The 12,923-nt window shown below is 51.7% G+C and overlaps 4 protein-coding genes across 4 annotated transcripts; 1 reads left to right on the top strand and 3 right to left on the bottom strand.

The window, feature by feature from the left end:
* Window positions 1-391: 391 nt before the first annotated feature.
* Window positions 392-895, bottom strand: BGZ61DRAFT_494478 (uncharacterized protein; the record flags this gene model as incomplete). The annotated part of the gene is made up of 1 exon (XM_046250766.1): window positions 392-895. The coding sequence occupies one exon, from the start codon at window positions 893-895 to the stop codon at window positions 392-394; it is 504 nt and encodes a 167-aa protein (XP_046103786.1).
* A 1,106-nt stretch (window positions 896-2,001) lies between these two features.
* On the bottom strand, window positions 2,002-3,498 carry BGZ61DRAFT_453153 (uncharacterized protein). The gene is made up of 2 exons (XM_046246040.1): window positions 2,483-3,498; window positions 2,002-2,426 (listed from the first exon to the last, which is right to left on the bottom strand). The coding sequence occupies exons 1-2, from the start codon at window positions 3,036-3,038 to the stop codon at window positions 2,011-2,013; spliced, it is 972 nt and encodes a 323-aa protein (XP_046103785.1). The 5' UTR covers window positions 3,039-3,498; the 3' UTR covers window positions 2,002-2,010.
* Window positions 3,499-3,770: 272 nt separating this feature from the next.
* On the top strand, window positions 3,771-7,213 carry BGZ61DRAFT_421553 (family 2 glycosyltransferase). Its single transcript, XM_046243508.1, has 3 exons — window positions 3,771-4,167; window positions 4,227-6,737; window positions 6,788-7,213. The coding sequence occupies exons 1-3, from the start codon at window positions 4,102-4,104 to the stop codon at window positions 6,923-6,925; spliced, it is 2,715 nt and encodes a 904-aa protein (XP_046103784.1). The 5' UTR covers window positions 3,771-4,101; the 3' UTR covers window positions 6,926-7,213.
* Window positions 7,214-9,761: 2,548 nt separating this feature from the next.
* Window positions 9,762-11,682, bottom strand: BGZ61DRAFT_354065 (uncharacterized protein; the record flags this gene model as incomplete). The annotated part of the gene is made up of 4 exons (XM_046240577.1): window positions 9,762-10,524; window positions 10,578-11,095; window positions 11,153-11,444; window positions 11,513-11,682. 4 exons carry the CDS (start codon window positions 11,680-11,682, stop codon window positions 9,762-9,764), a joined length of 1,743 nt encoding a protein of 580 aa, XP_046103783.1.
* Window positions 11,683-12,923: the final 1,241 nt, after the last annotated feature.

Below are 12,923 nucleotides of genomic sequence, written 5' to 3'. Positions count from 1 at the left end.
GAAAGGGACCCGCGGGATGCGCATGGCGCTAGTGGGGTGCATAGTCCGCAGAGTAGCCCCGAGCCCGCGGGGTGGACATGGGCGATTGAAGCGGCGATAGCAGAAGAGGTGAGTAAAATGGGCAAGAGTGCGAAATGGGTTGAAGGGAGTGAGATGTAGGAGTATGTGATTTCGCAAGGGATTATTCCATTTCAGTTCTGTCCCATTGACCAACCAAGCTGGTCTCATACTCAAGGAGCCACGAGATGGGTCTGGACACACTGTTATTTCCCTAGACTTGGCTGTGTTTCTTTGACATAGGATAATCAGAACGCCAGGTTTGATTTGAGTACATATTAAGAACCTAAACGAGTGAATATACAATCTCACCCTCTCACCTAACCGTCAACACTCAAACCTGCAGAGCTCCAAACATAGTCGCAGAAAGGAGCAGTGCTCCAATGGCGAGACCCAGAGTGTTGACACCAGACTGAGGCCCCATGCCCGGCGCAGCGCCCTTGGAAGACGTGGCACTCGCGGCTGCTTCCTCGGATTCCTTGCTCTTGCTAGCAGTGTCGCTCGAAATGACGCTCGCCGACGCACTGGCAGGAATCTTCACCTGGCCCGTGGCCGTAGCGGTAGCCGAGTTGTTGCCCTTGCAGAAAACATCGCCCCAAGGCGCACCCTTTCCGTACAAGCAGTCAGAGAGGTCGGAAACGGTCTGGTCGACGGCGAGACAGTAGAGGCCGCAGTCGTTGTAGTAGCTGACCACATCGGCGTCGTTGCAGCATGCCAGCATGATCTTGGTGTGGTTGCCGCCGTACGGCATGGCGCAGGCGGCATCTTGGACGGGCGTGTCGTAGAGGTTGCGGCATGCCGTGGAGGTGGCGGCGGCGCTAGAAACGGTCTTGGACATGTTGACGGTGGGTTCGTTGCGAAGTCGATGGTGATGGGAATAGTGAGCGATGGCAACTTGTAGCGAGCGGATGTTGATAGTTGGTTGTTGCTGAGTGTGGAAAGAGAAGGATTGTCGCGTAGATATTAAATACAAGTCCGACCACGACGACTCTGCAGATACAACTTCTCTGGGAACCAACGTTAAGGCGATGGGCATAAATTTCCCTTCGTATGGGCCCACCGCTACGGGAATGCGCTCCCGTCGGACATGTCGATCTAAATAAAGACAGCCAACAGCCTCTTCGACGTTCAGTTGCCTAGGCACCGCCTCAGATGAGATGCGGCGGGTGGCCCAGCTGCGTTCTTCGGCCAGCGTCAGTTTGCGTGCCAGGCCACGACCGACAGGTGCCCGCCCTACTTGGAGGCTAGGTTAGCTTGCCTATACTTAGCCAGTTGACACTCGCCGCCCCTGATTACCCCTGCTTTAGTCGTTATTTTTTCGCGGGTGGGAAGAATGAAGGCGGCGGGATGATGACGTGCTGGGGGCGAAACGGGACGCGCGGGGTGCGAAATGCCACCCAAGAGGACACTAAATGCTACCAAATTCTACGACATCCCAGATTCGCATGATGGATGCTGCTTGTCAGGACTCCGTGCGCGAGCACTGTCTCTCTACGGGCTCATGCGAATTGAGAAAGTGGATTAGCAACAGGGTGATCAATACTAGCCTGAGCCTGCTCCTCCACTTGGGCCATCTCGAAGAGGCTGGACGAACCCTTTGCTCGATATGCGAGCTCGCTATTTTTGAATTTTGTTAATTTTCCGCATTCCGACACTGACAGGCAGCGCAGTGATGATATCCATCTGCAGTGATGACATCCTCCTGCAGCGGGTCGAGACTAGCGAGAGCCACCATGACAGACCAGTTCACGCTATGGTGACTCCCCACTGTCAGCATCACTCAATAGCAGTTCAATTGGATGCCGCTACTTCTCTTGGCACTGCTCATCTTTCCGCGGGCTCCGTCCACGCTGTGGTTCTCTGGGCTGCCACGTTCCCGTTGTTATTGTCCATGATTCTGGTATGCGCAGTGGAATTGAAACCGGCCTACCGTTTCGACGGCTATTTTTAAAGTTACTCTTGTTTATTCAAATGTTCTCTGTGAAAACTACTAACGGGATCCGCCGTCTCAGCCATGATCTTGCCGATCTTGTCCAGTATCCCGGGCCCTGGGTTGCATGCAGCGTAGTCCACGTCGACCTCGCCCACATCCGGGCCGATGTCGTAGAAGACGAGGCCTGCAATTTTGGCTCGTAGCTCAGCGAGGCTCTCTTGGATATCGTGGGCGTCTGGGAGAGGCCAGAGTCCTGCTCCCATGAGAGCAAACATCAGTGAGCCTAATACGATTGATTCGCACCTGCGAGATTCTATCCATCTTGAGTTTGGACTCCAGCGAGGCTTCTCTTCGACAACAATCAACCCACTCACGGCATCTTCGATTGTGCCCAATAATTGCTGAATGGTTTGGAGGCGTATTGCCCGGATGCGTTCTCGAATTCGCTTAGCTTTCTTCCTGAGATGGGACTCGGGCAAGTGATTTACATACCAATAATATCTGGGGGAATCTTTAAGCCGCCGTCATCAGGGATACTTGCCAACCCTGATTTGCTGGAGTGTATCAAGATGTATTGTGCAGTTTCTGCGAATCCTCTTGTGCATCGGAGCTCCCAAGAGATGCAGAGTATCTGAAACACGGATCTCCTATCGTGGTTCGATAGCTGGCTGATAGATGCTATCCAAGAATCAGCCCAAGGAGCTAACGTCCGAGTGGCGTCGTGGTAGTTGGTTAACGTAATGAGATCATACAGCGTCTTGACGGACGTGTCTCTCGGAATCCGGTCGAAGTGCCCGTGGATGATGTTGAGAAAAATCGCAAAGGGGACGGGGTCATCGTGGGGTAGTTTCAGAAGCCGCTCTCCCGTTCTACCCATCTGATTAATATCTTCAGCAGAACTCCCGTACAGGATGCGGCTGAATACTGGTGATGAGCGTGCCAGCGTGCGGGAGCAGCACTGAAATGACGTCGCGGGCCCGTCGTCGTTTGCGCCGACGAGAAGCTCGATGTCTGAATGCTTGTCCAGGCTCACTTTTTGAGAAGCCATCGCGGGTGGATTGTTGACGGGCGAGTAGATGTAATGGTGCGTCGCACCGACGAGGATAAAAAAGTTGGCAGGAATTAACGGCGCAGTCAGCGCCCGTATATCGTTGCCATTCCTGTCAGGCAATGATGCTCATCTGCCCTCATCATTTGCCAATAACACGTCACCGGGTCTAAAAATAGGCTGCTTCCCCAAGGCGAATTATTAAGATTGAACAAGACGGAGGGCGAATGTGGCTCGAGACGCAGATGCCCAGACTCCGGATTCAGCGGTTGGTGGCACGTCGGGCGTAGAATCTCCACTGCTGAACATGAGGCATTCTAGCGGCCTTAGACCCGTTTGGAACTGAGTGCTGTACTGCCGGAAGCGGCTGCTATACGCGAATCAATCAAGCGGCCTGGGTTTGTCTTGCAAGGGCACTCCCGCGACCTTGGCGTCTTTTCAGCCCTGCAGAACAGGCGAGCCCGCCTTGACGAAGAGCTCAGGACCTGGAGATACCCGTGAAAAAAAGGCCCATAAAATCGGCTGCTGTGTGCATGGCGTATTCTAAAAATAACAGGCTCGCTGTCCCGGTGGCAAGGCGAGTTGGCCCACGCGGGATCCGCAGGTGGAGCTTATACGAAGAAACGACCGCGAGATCAACGAGATCTGTCTGGCTGAGACGTCGGTTCCCGTTTCTTGTCCTTCACGCGCTCATGCAGGCCAGCAAATAACTTGGCCGGAACCCGTCGGGTCCGCAAAAAGGAGAAGATTCTCGCATTTCTAAAAATGAACAAATTCACCGTCCGCCCGTGTTTCCTTTTCCCGTCTGCAGTTTTTCTCCCAGGCACCGTCTTCTCTTCCTCGCGACCGTCGTCTTACTCCCGTGATATTGCCCGTGGAGCTCGCCAAGGTGCGTTACAGATCAACGTGAACCCGTGGCAAGGGATCTCAGTCTTTTACCTGTTTCCACTTCTCGCCTGCGTCATACGACGTCATACTGCCCCAACGTACGAGCAAACATCCCCTCCGCCCGTATTCCCAGATCGTCACCTCATCCGCGGTTTCCGAGGGCGTTTTGGTGAAGATGGCATACAACGGCCACGGCCAAGAAAATGCTGGAGGACATCCGATGCAGGATCTGCCTGCTGGCGTAAGTAGAAGCTACTGTCAAACTCACGATAATTACCTTCTGATTAATTTTCTCTGCAGTACCAAATGACTCCCCAAGAACAAGCATCCGAATCCAGCCGGCACCTGCTTAACATAGATCCGCGCGCCCCTGGGTATGACCGTCTCAGCGTTCAAAGCCCTCCTGGGTCTCCCGTCTCGACGTATTCTCTGACCGAGACGTACGCCACTGAAGCTCCTCGTCTGCTCGCTCCTGGCGTTGGTCCCTACGACCCGCACAACCCGCACAACCCCCACGCTGACTTTGTTCATCGACGACCCGATTCAACCTTCCACGACCCCGAGGAGAGCTGGCTCCAGAGACAGCAAGAGCAACTTATTCCCGGGAATGGAGAGGGCGGTCTCAGACGCCGGCAGACCCGAAAGGTCAAGCTGGGCAAGGGCTCTGTCCTCAGCATCGACTATCCCGTCCCGAGCGCCGTCAAGAACGCCATCCAACCGCAGTACCGCGGGCCCGAGGGCGAGAACGAAGAGTTTAAGAAGATGCGATACACCGCCGCGACATGCGACCCAAACGACTTTACCCTCAAGAACGGATACGATTTGCGCGCCCGAATGCTGAACCGACACACCGAGCTCCTCATCGCCATCACGTACTACAACGAGGACAAAGTCCTCCTCGCTCGAACGCTGCACGGCGTCATGCAGAATATTCGCGACATTGTCAACCTGAAGAAGTCCACCTTTTGGAATAAGGGTGGTCCTGCTTGGCAGAAGATTGTCGTCTGTCTTGTATTCGACGGTATCGACAAGGTTGACAAGAATGTCTTCGACGTTCTTGCTACGATCGGCATCTACCAGGACGGTGTTATCAAGAAGGATGTTGATGGTAAGGAGACTGTAGCTCATATCTTTGAGTATACCAGCCAGATCTCCGTCACTCCACACCAGCAACTCATCCGGCCCTCCGACGATAACCCCAAGAACCTCCCTCCCGTCCAGTTCATCTTCTGTCTCAAGCAGAAAAACACCAAGAAGATCAACTCGCATCGCTGGCTTTTCAACGCCTTTGGTCGGATCCTAAACCCCGAAGTTGCGATCCTCATCGACGCCGGCACGAAGCCAAGTCCGCGCTCCCTTCTGGCGCTTTGGGAAGGCTTCTACAACGACAAGAACCTCGGCGGCGCGTGCGGAGAAATCCATGCCATGCTGGGCAAGGGCGGTCGGAAGCTTCTCAATCCCCTTGTCGCTATCCAGAATTTCGAGTACAAGATCTCAAACGTCTTGGACAAACCCCTCGAATCCTCCTTTGGGTACGTCACTGTCCTCCCAGGAGCCTTTTCCGCCTACCGATTTCGCGCTATCATGGGCCGTCCTCTGGAACAGTACTTCCACGGCGACCATACGCTTTCCAAAATTCTGGGCAAGAAAGGAATCGACGGCATGAACATCTTCAAGAAGAACATGTTCCTGGCAGAGGACCGTATCCTCTGCTTCGAGCTTGTGGCCAAGGCAGGGCAGAAATGGCATTTGACCTACATCAAGGCCGCAAAGGGCGAGACAGATGTGCCTGAAGGCGCCGCCGAATTCATCGGACAACGCCGAAGATGGTTGAACGGCTCCTTCGCTGCATCTCTTTATTCACTCATGCATTTCGGTCGCCTCTACCAGTCGGGCCATAACATTATCCGACTATTCTTCCTCCACATCCAGCTCGTCTACAATTTCCTCAACGTCTTGTTCACCTGGTTCTCCCTGGCATCTTACTATCTCACCACCTCAATCATCATGGATCTTGTTGGTAATCCGGTTGTCTCGTCCGGTTACCATGGTTGGCCATTTGGCGATATTGCAAGTCCTATTGTCAATGTGCTGATCAAGTACGTCTACTTGGCGTTCCTGATCTTACAGTTCATCCTGGCTTTGGGTAATCGACCAAAGGGCTCCCAGTTCACTTACCTTGCCTCTTTTTTCGTCTTCGGCTTGATCCAGGCTTACATCCTTGTTTTGACCGTATTCCTGGTAGTCAAGGCTTTCAGTGAACCCATCCAGGATCAAATTTCTTTCGCATCTGGACAGGCTGTCATCGACAGCTTTTTCGGCAGCAAAGGCGGTGCCGCGGGCGTCATCATCATTGCCATTATCACCATCTACGGCCTCAACTACCTCGCCTCCTTCCTCTACCTGGACCCCTGGCACATGTTCCACTCCTTCCCTCAATACATGCTTCTCATGTCGACCTACATCAACATTCTCATGGTCTATGCCTTCAACAACTGGCATGACGTGTCCTGGGGAACCAAGGGCTCGGACAAGGCCGAAGCTCTGCCATCTGCTCATACCCAAAAGGGCGAAGGAAATGTGGCTGTCATAGAAGAAGTCGAAAAGGAACAGGAAGACATCGACAGTCAGTTTGAGAAAACCGTGTGGAGAGCACTTGCCCCCTTTAAGGAGGAGGATGAGGTCGAGAAGCGGGATCTCGAGGACTCTTACAAGTCCTTCCGAACTGGCCTGGTTGTTTCATGGATTCTTTCTAATATCATCCTTGTCATTTTCATCACAAGCGATGACTTTGCCGCACTCGGAGTCGCAGTAAGTACTCGCCAAATTCTTGCGTATTACTCACACTAACACACGTCCAGCCGGCTGCCACGAGCCGAACGCCAATGTACTTCAGAGTTCTACTTTACTCGACAGCGGCGCTGTCAATTATTCGCTTCATTGGTTTCCTTTGGTTCTTGGGCAAGACTGGAATAATGTGCTGCATCTCGCGAAGATAGGTTAGACATGGATGGTGGGCGCGAATAGCAATTGCTTAACAGGTTTGATGATGGGTTTGGGTTGAACAATGGGAAATTTTGGGAATAGCTTGTTCTATACCCTCTATCTCTGAGCATACATTTGGCTATTCAAAAAGGAAGTTGAGGGATTCAACTTAGAAGGGTTGTACAGATATTGGCACTGCGTGCCCGGTTCGTTTGAGCTTCTATCAAGACGCGTTTTATTATTTGTTATGATAACTTGTTGAAACATGTCAAAGATCTAAACTGCATGTGAAAGACCTAAACTAAATGTCAAAGACCTAAGACTACATCATTAAGCCGTCACCTTCCCGATTGTAAACTACTCAACATGCTTGAATGCTCACAGTCATCTCATGCCACACTGTTCAAATCACGATCAGTTCCGTTCCTTACCACTGTCTGCTCAGCCACCGGCTCTGTTTGTATACCCTTCGCTTCAACTTCGACACTGGGAAAGTCCACATTATCCATCACAGTACGGAAATCGAGGTGACAGTCAGTAATGTTATCAGAGTCGTAGTAGTAGATCGCCGATACCCTTTTTGAGATCGGGGATACTTCACGGGTGTGTCTCATGGAATCACTGATTATCAAGGGGCTGGCATTCAGAGGGAAATACCTATGGCGTTCTCACGTCTCATTGCGATTCGGCGGTAGAGGCATAAGTACTCAATTGCAACGTCGCAGCTGTTCGAGTTGTCAGAGCACATGCAAACCGAGAAAATAATTAATACTGGCTTCATAAGATAACCACGCCCCTTTGCCTGTTTTAGATCTCCCTGATATCCCGTTTCATCTCTTTAGGCTCGGCGGCAATTCCTTCATTCTGAAAAGCCCAATCTCGATCATCATCTAGCAGCACATCATTAGCTAAGATGATCGAAATTACTGACTTGGGCTGGCCTATACCTAATTGTTAGAGTTTGCGGATCCTCCGCCTGAACTCTACAGCATGCAGCTTCTATTCAACAACCCGAATCGCTGACCGGAACCTTATAAAAAGTTAAATCTCTGTAGATAGTGTTCAGATGCCAAACCCTCCAGCTAGACAAAGAGGTGCTTGATTAAATATAAAACCCAAGCATCTCTCGAGATCAGCATTCCTCATCGTAAACGAAATTTCCCTTCTCCAATGAATTCTCGACAAGGGAGTCCCCTCATTTCATCGCTTTCCTTGGTCTTCATATGTGACTTTCTTAGGTTGCACCAGCCATGAAGAATTTCCGTCGCCTCAGACAGAGGCTTAGAGTGAAAGCAGCTGAGATATCTGAGGCATATGAACTGGCCAAGGCAGCTCAAATATCTGGAAAATCTGGAACGGCGGGAAAATTTCCAACAAATGCCGACAGTCTTCAAATATTGTTTTCACATCGCATAATCTCCAAGACCCGCCAGTATCTCAGCAACATCGACTGCGCCGCTCTATCTCTCTCATGTCGCCAAGCCTTCTCCGCTCTTGGTCGAAATGTCCTTAGGCTGTCTTCTTCGGACAAATTCCTGCTTTTACAGCGGCTGGAGCGCGACGGGTACCTGATCCGGGAGATTCTCTGCCCTGTGTGCCAGTACTTCCACCTTCCCAGATTTGACCCAGGACGGGAGCCGTCTGGTTCGGAAGGGCAACGCGCTTGCTTGAATCGTAGAACGGAAAGAATGGAAGCCTTTGGGGGCCGGCTGCCATTATGATTCGACATGGTCGCCGCTATTCTGAGGAGCTACCGGCACAACACCGTATTCTATCATCAAAGCGTGCTCGATGACGACCGGGAGTACGTGGCAGAGTCAACACCCAGAGCCAAATTACAAGTGCGCACTGAGATTGTCAAAGACGAGCTCTTTGTGAAATCAGAGATCTTCCTTCAGCCATGTCTCCCGCAGGGTGATTCTTCTGTTATGGTGCCAGTTTTGAGGAACATTCCGGGGGATAACCCCGAGTTGACGAACGCCTGTCAACACTTTGCTTGGGAAAGTCTAGATTACGTTCTGAAAGGGTATGATCCAGATGCAGAGCTCACGACACGAAGTGCACACAATTGCCTTTGGAACCACGGGACCCGGTGCAACCATAGGCGTTGGAGAGGCCAGAGAAGCTGGCACAGAATTAACGGCAAACGTTTGCGATGTGTTTATTGTCACACCGAACTTACGGTTTCATGCTGTGATGGACCCAATGGAAGCGGCATGGTGGTACTTACTACTTGGAAGAACTTTGGATATGGGTTGGATGTGGACGACCCAATTTGGGCTTCTCATATCGACACGCTTGGGGTCAAGGGAGAAAAGCGGAACAAATCCTACCAAAATCTCGCCGAGCAGTTTGAAGGAGCGCGTTTTGACGAGAAGGTGGGGTACATTGCCTCGAAGCCTACTTTATGGTGATGGGAAGAATGTACTCAATCAGGAAAGAAGATAGAAGACATCTGAGGGAAATCAAAGTACGGGCAACCGGCTGAGATTGCTCCTGGCTGGCTTGGTTGGGCCTAAAGTTTATGAAATACATAAACCCAATAAAAGTTAGCCCTGGATAATAAGTCAGAATTCTTAGCTATTAACTCTACATCCTAGTGATAATACATAACTTTATTTAATTTTATTTAGATCTTTATTTCCAGAAAACCACACCTATATATCATACTGTAGAATTGAACAACCTTCTTTGCGGCCATCATGTCGCCGCTTAAGGCCGGATTTATTGATACATTCCCAACATAAATTCATAACAGGTGAGCTCATTATATGGACAATCTCAGTAAGCTCACCCCTTCGTATTTCTTGCTTGTATATACTTTCCTTTATTATCGCTTCTTCGGGTTGCTTAGGCGTCCTCCTCGTGGGTGGTACCTGCGTGCTCCTCCTTTCTCCGACTTGCGTTTTGGCTATTCTCAGCACCTGAATCCCGCTGCAGCATCTCCTCGTCGCTTGTGGCCGGAAGAGCCGTTTCGAGATCAGTGCCAGCCTCCTTGCGAATTCTACTCATCTCGTCAGGCGGAGGAGCCACCCACTTGGTGCTCTTCATGGGGTTCACACGTTCGAGATACATGGTATCGATCTCTTCGAGGGTGCGCCCCTGGCCCTCAATGACGAAGAAGTAGACGAGAAGGCCACCGAGGATATTGCAGCCCGCAAAGACATAGCCATAGCGGAAATCGATGTCCTTGGTAATGAAGGGCGTGAAAAAGGCGAGCAGGAAATTCCACAGCCAGTTACTGGCCGTCGATAAAGCCATGCCCTTCGCTCGGTAGCGCGAAGGGAAGATCTCAGCCATAATGGTCCAGATCATGGGTCCCCAGGTTGTAGCGAAGCCGAGGATGAAGAGGCAGGCCATGACGATCATGGCGATGCCCGCGCTGCGCGTATTCTGCGGCGTTGTGCGGTCCAAGGCAAAGTGGCCAACCGAGGCAAAGATGAGGAAGCATATGAACATCCAGATGCTGCCTGTGATCAAGGACTTGCGGCGACCGTAGTGCTCGACAATATAGAGACCGATGAATGTGACGACAAAGTTGATGGTGTTGAGGATGATCTGTGTGATGTAACTGTCGATCTCGACAGACTGGAAGATTGTGGTACCGTAGTAACTGTCATTGAGTTAGCACAAATAAAGCAGTGGCCGCTCGAAGACTGGACGAACAAGAAGTAGTTGGCACCCGTGAGTTGTTGGAACATCTGCAGAGAGACACCGATGAAGATACGATAGGCCATCCGCGGGGCGCGGAACATGTCGATAAACTCGGAAACGGGATTGCCCTTGACCGCCTTTTCTGCCCGCAGCTTGGATTCAATCTCCTCCATCTGCGTATGGATAGCCCAATGGTTTGGTGCCGCACCGTAGATGCTGCAGAGGGTGTTGCGGGCGCGGTCGACATGGCCTTGCCTGTAGTCGAATCGCGGCGTCTCGGGGAAGAACAGGATGCCAATGCCGAGCACCAGAGTGAATACCCAGCCCAGGCCAATGATGATGCGCCACGAAGCTGAGCTGTTGGGATGGTGCGTCACGGTGCCGTAGTTGAAGCAGGCGGCGAGGAAGATGCCGATGGTGATGAAGAGCTGGTATGTGCAAACCATGGCGCCTCGGATCCAAGGAGGAGAACTCTCAGCTTGGAACATGGGCACAAGGAGAGACAAGGCGCCGACACCGAGACCAGCAACCTGTTCGAGCAAGTTAGAAACAGCAACTCAGTTGGAGAGCTCCGGGACTTGACATACCCAACGACCCATCATGATCTGGACCCATTCGCGGTCGGCGGAGATCTGGATGATGAAACCTATGGCGATGATGAGGTTTGCCAAGGAGATGCAGTACTTGCGGCCGAAGCGGTCGGCAATGGGAGCAGCACACAGAGCACCGATGAGGGTGCCGATGGAGAGAAGACCGACGATGAGGCCAGAGCGGACCGTACTGAAGGCGTGCTCGCCGTGGCTGTTTGTCTGAGCAAAGCGATCCAGGAAGTCTGGCATCTCCAGGAAGCCGGAAATCTGGCCGGTATCATAACCGAAGCTGGGCATCGCATCAAGCTTGGTCAGATCATTGCATCTTCTCGATTTGTGTTGTGCATTTGTACTTACAGAATTCCGCCCATAGATACAAATGTCGCGAGGAGGAGAGACTTCCCTGTGATACGGGGCAATGGCGAGTAGTCCAGCCCCGAGAGGGACCGACGAGCATGCGCATTTGCCCCCTTCTCCGTGTCGGGGTTGTGCTCGTCAAAGTACACTGTGAGGAACTTTGGAGCCATGGTGAGCGGCGAGGCTATAGCCTTGTGGATTGTCAATTGGGTTCAAGTGGTGATTGATAATACAAATTGTTGTATTTGGATGGGTGGAAGAGAGTCCAAGACATTTGCAGCTCGGGGTGCGTCTTGTTTTAAGTAGCTGGTCTAACTATCCGACGATGCCATGATTTACGCCGAAAGTCTACCTCGTGAGCGAACGATCCTGTCAAGCTTGAGCAACTGGTGATCCAACGGCCCCGTTGTATCCCAACGGCTTGGTCGGAGCTCATCCTGGCATTGTCTGGGGCCACGCGACGACCTGGGAATCGGTCCGTCCCCGGCAGTCAGGTGCACTCCGCGATGACGCTCCCGAGTATCTGTCTATGGGGGAATACTGGAGAAGAGGCAAAACTGGAGGTGCATTGTGGGAGGTGACGTCTGGACTCTGGAAGAGGCCATGTGATTCGTGGGCTGATCGCTGATCTCCGGAGAAGTGGTGGTGGCGGGGCCGAAAGATCCGAAGTAGCAGACAGACTGCTGACCCGAACGGCCCTCCCTCGGCCGAATCCATACGTACGAGCTTTTACAGGCCAATCATTGCCGGACCACATTGGGTTTGACGGTTGTAAATACGCGTTGACCGGAGGTTTGTCATTCTCCGAGTGTGCGAGCCTCGGAACTTGATGGGCTCGGGGTAAAGCTGCAGAATACCTGGTACAACTGGGGGCAGCAAAATGAAGACGGTGCTGATCAATTGAAGAATCATATGTTAGCTAGGATGTACAAAGTCACCTCTTGACAAAAGGATTGATGCAGAGGAAGAAATCGCCCTGTGTAGAGGGAAATATACCTGTGGGAGTGGATCACCAGCAAGCTCGACCAAGGGTTCAGAACAAGGGACCAGCCTTCACTTCTAGCGTACTCCTCCATTGATATCATCGGAATTTTGACTTCAAGCTACAAAATGTTAAAAAGACGGTTCATAATTGAGCTTGCTACTCCAAACCCAGAATGTTCAGGGCCTACCTTCCAAAATAAGTCCCTTTTCTGTTGTTATCTGCAAAGTCTGACAGCTTGTTACATACAGTGCTTGAATAAATGGTCCGCGCCAATCTTCAAGCTTAGTAATGGGAGAGGAGCCGCAGCGGACTTGAGGGCCGCTCAGAGGTCGTTGAAATGGGCTTATCTGACTTGATGGCACGGGTTGATTAGTCCATAACGGGAGTGAAACCTGTATTTTCACAGATTTTGGCCTTTTCTAGAGT

The sequence above is a fragment of the Ilyonectria robusta genome (assembly GCF_021365365.1).
Source record: "Ilyonectria robusta strain PMI_751 chromosome Unknown BGZ61scaffold_11, whole genome shotgun sequence".
Classification (NCBI taxonomy): domain Eukaryota; kingdom Fungi; phylum Ascomycota; class Sordariomycetes; order Hypocreales; family Nectriaceae; genus Ilyonectria; species Ilyonectria robusta.
This window is presented reverse-complemented; position numbering and strand designations above follow the sequence as displayed.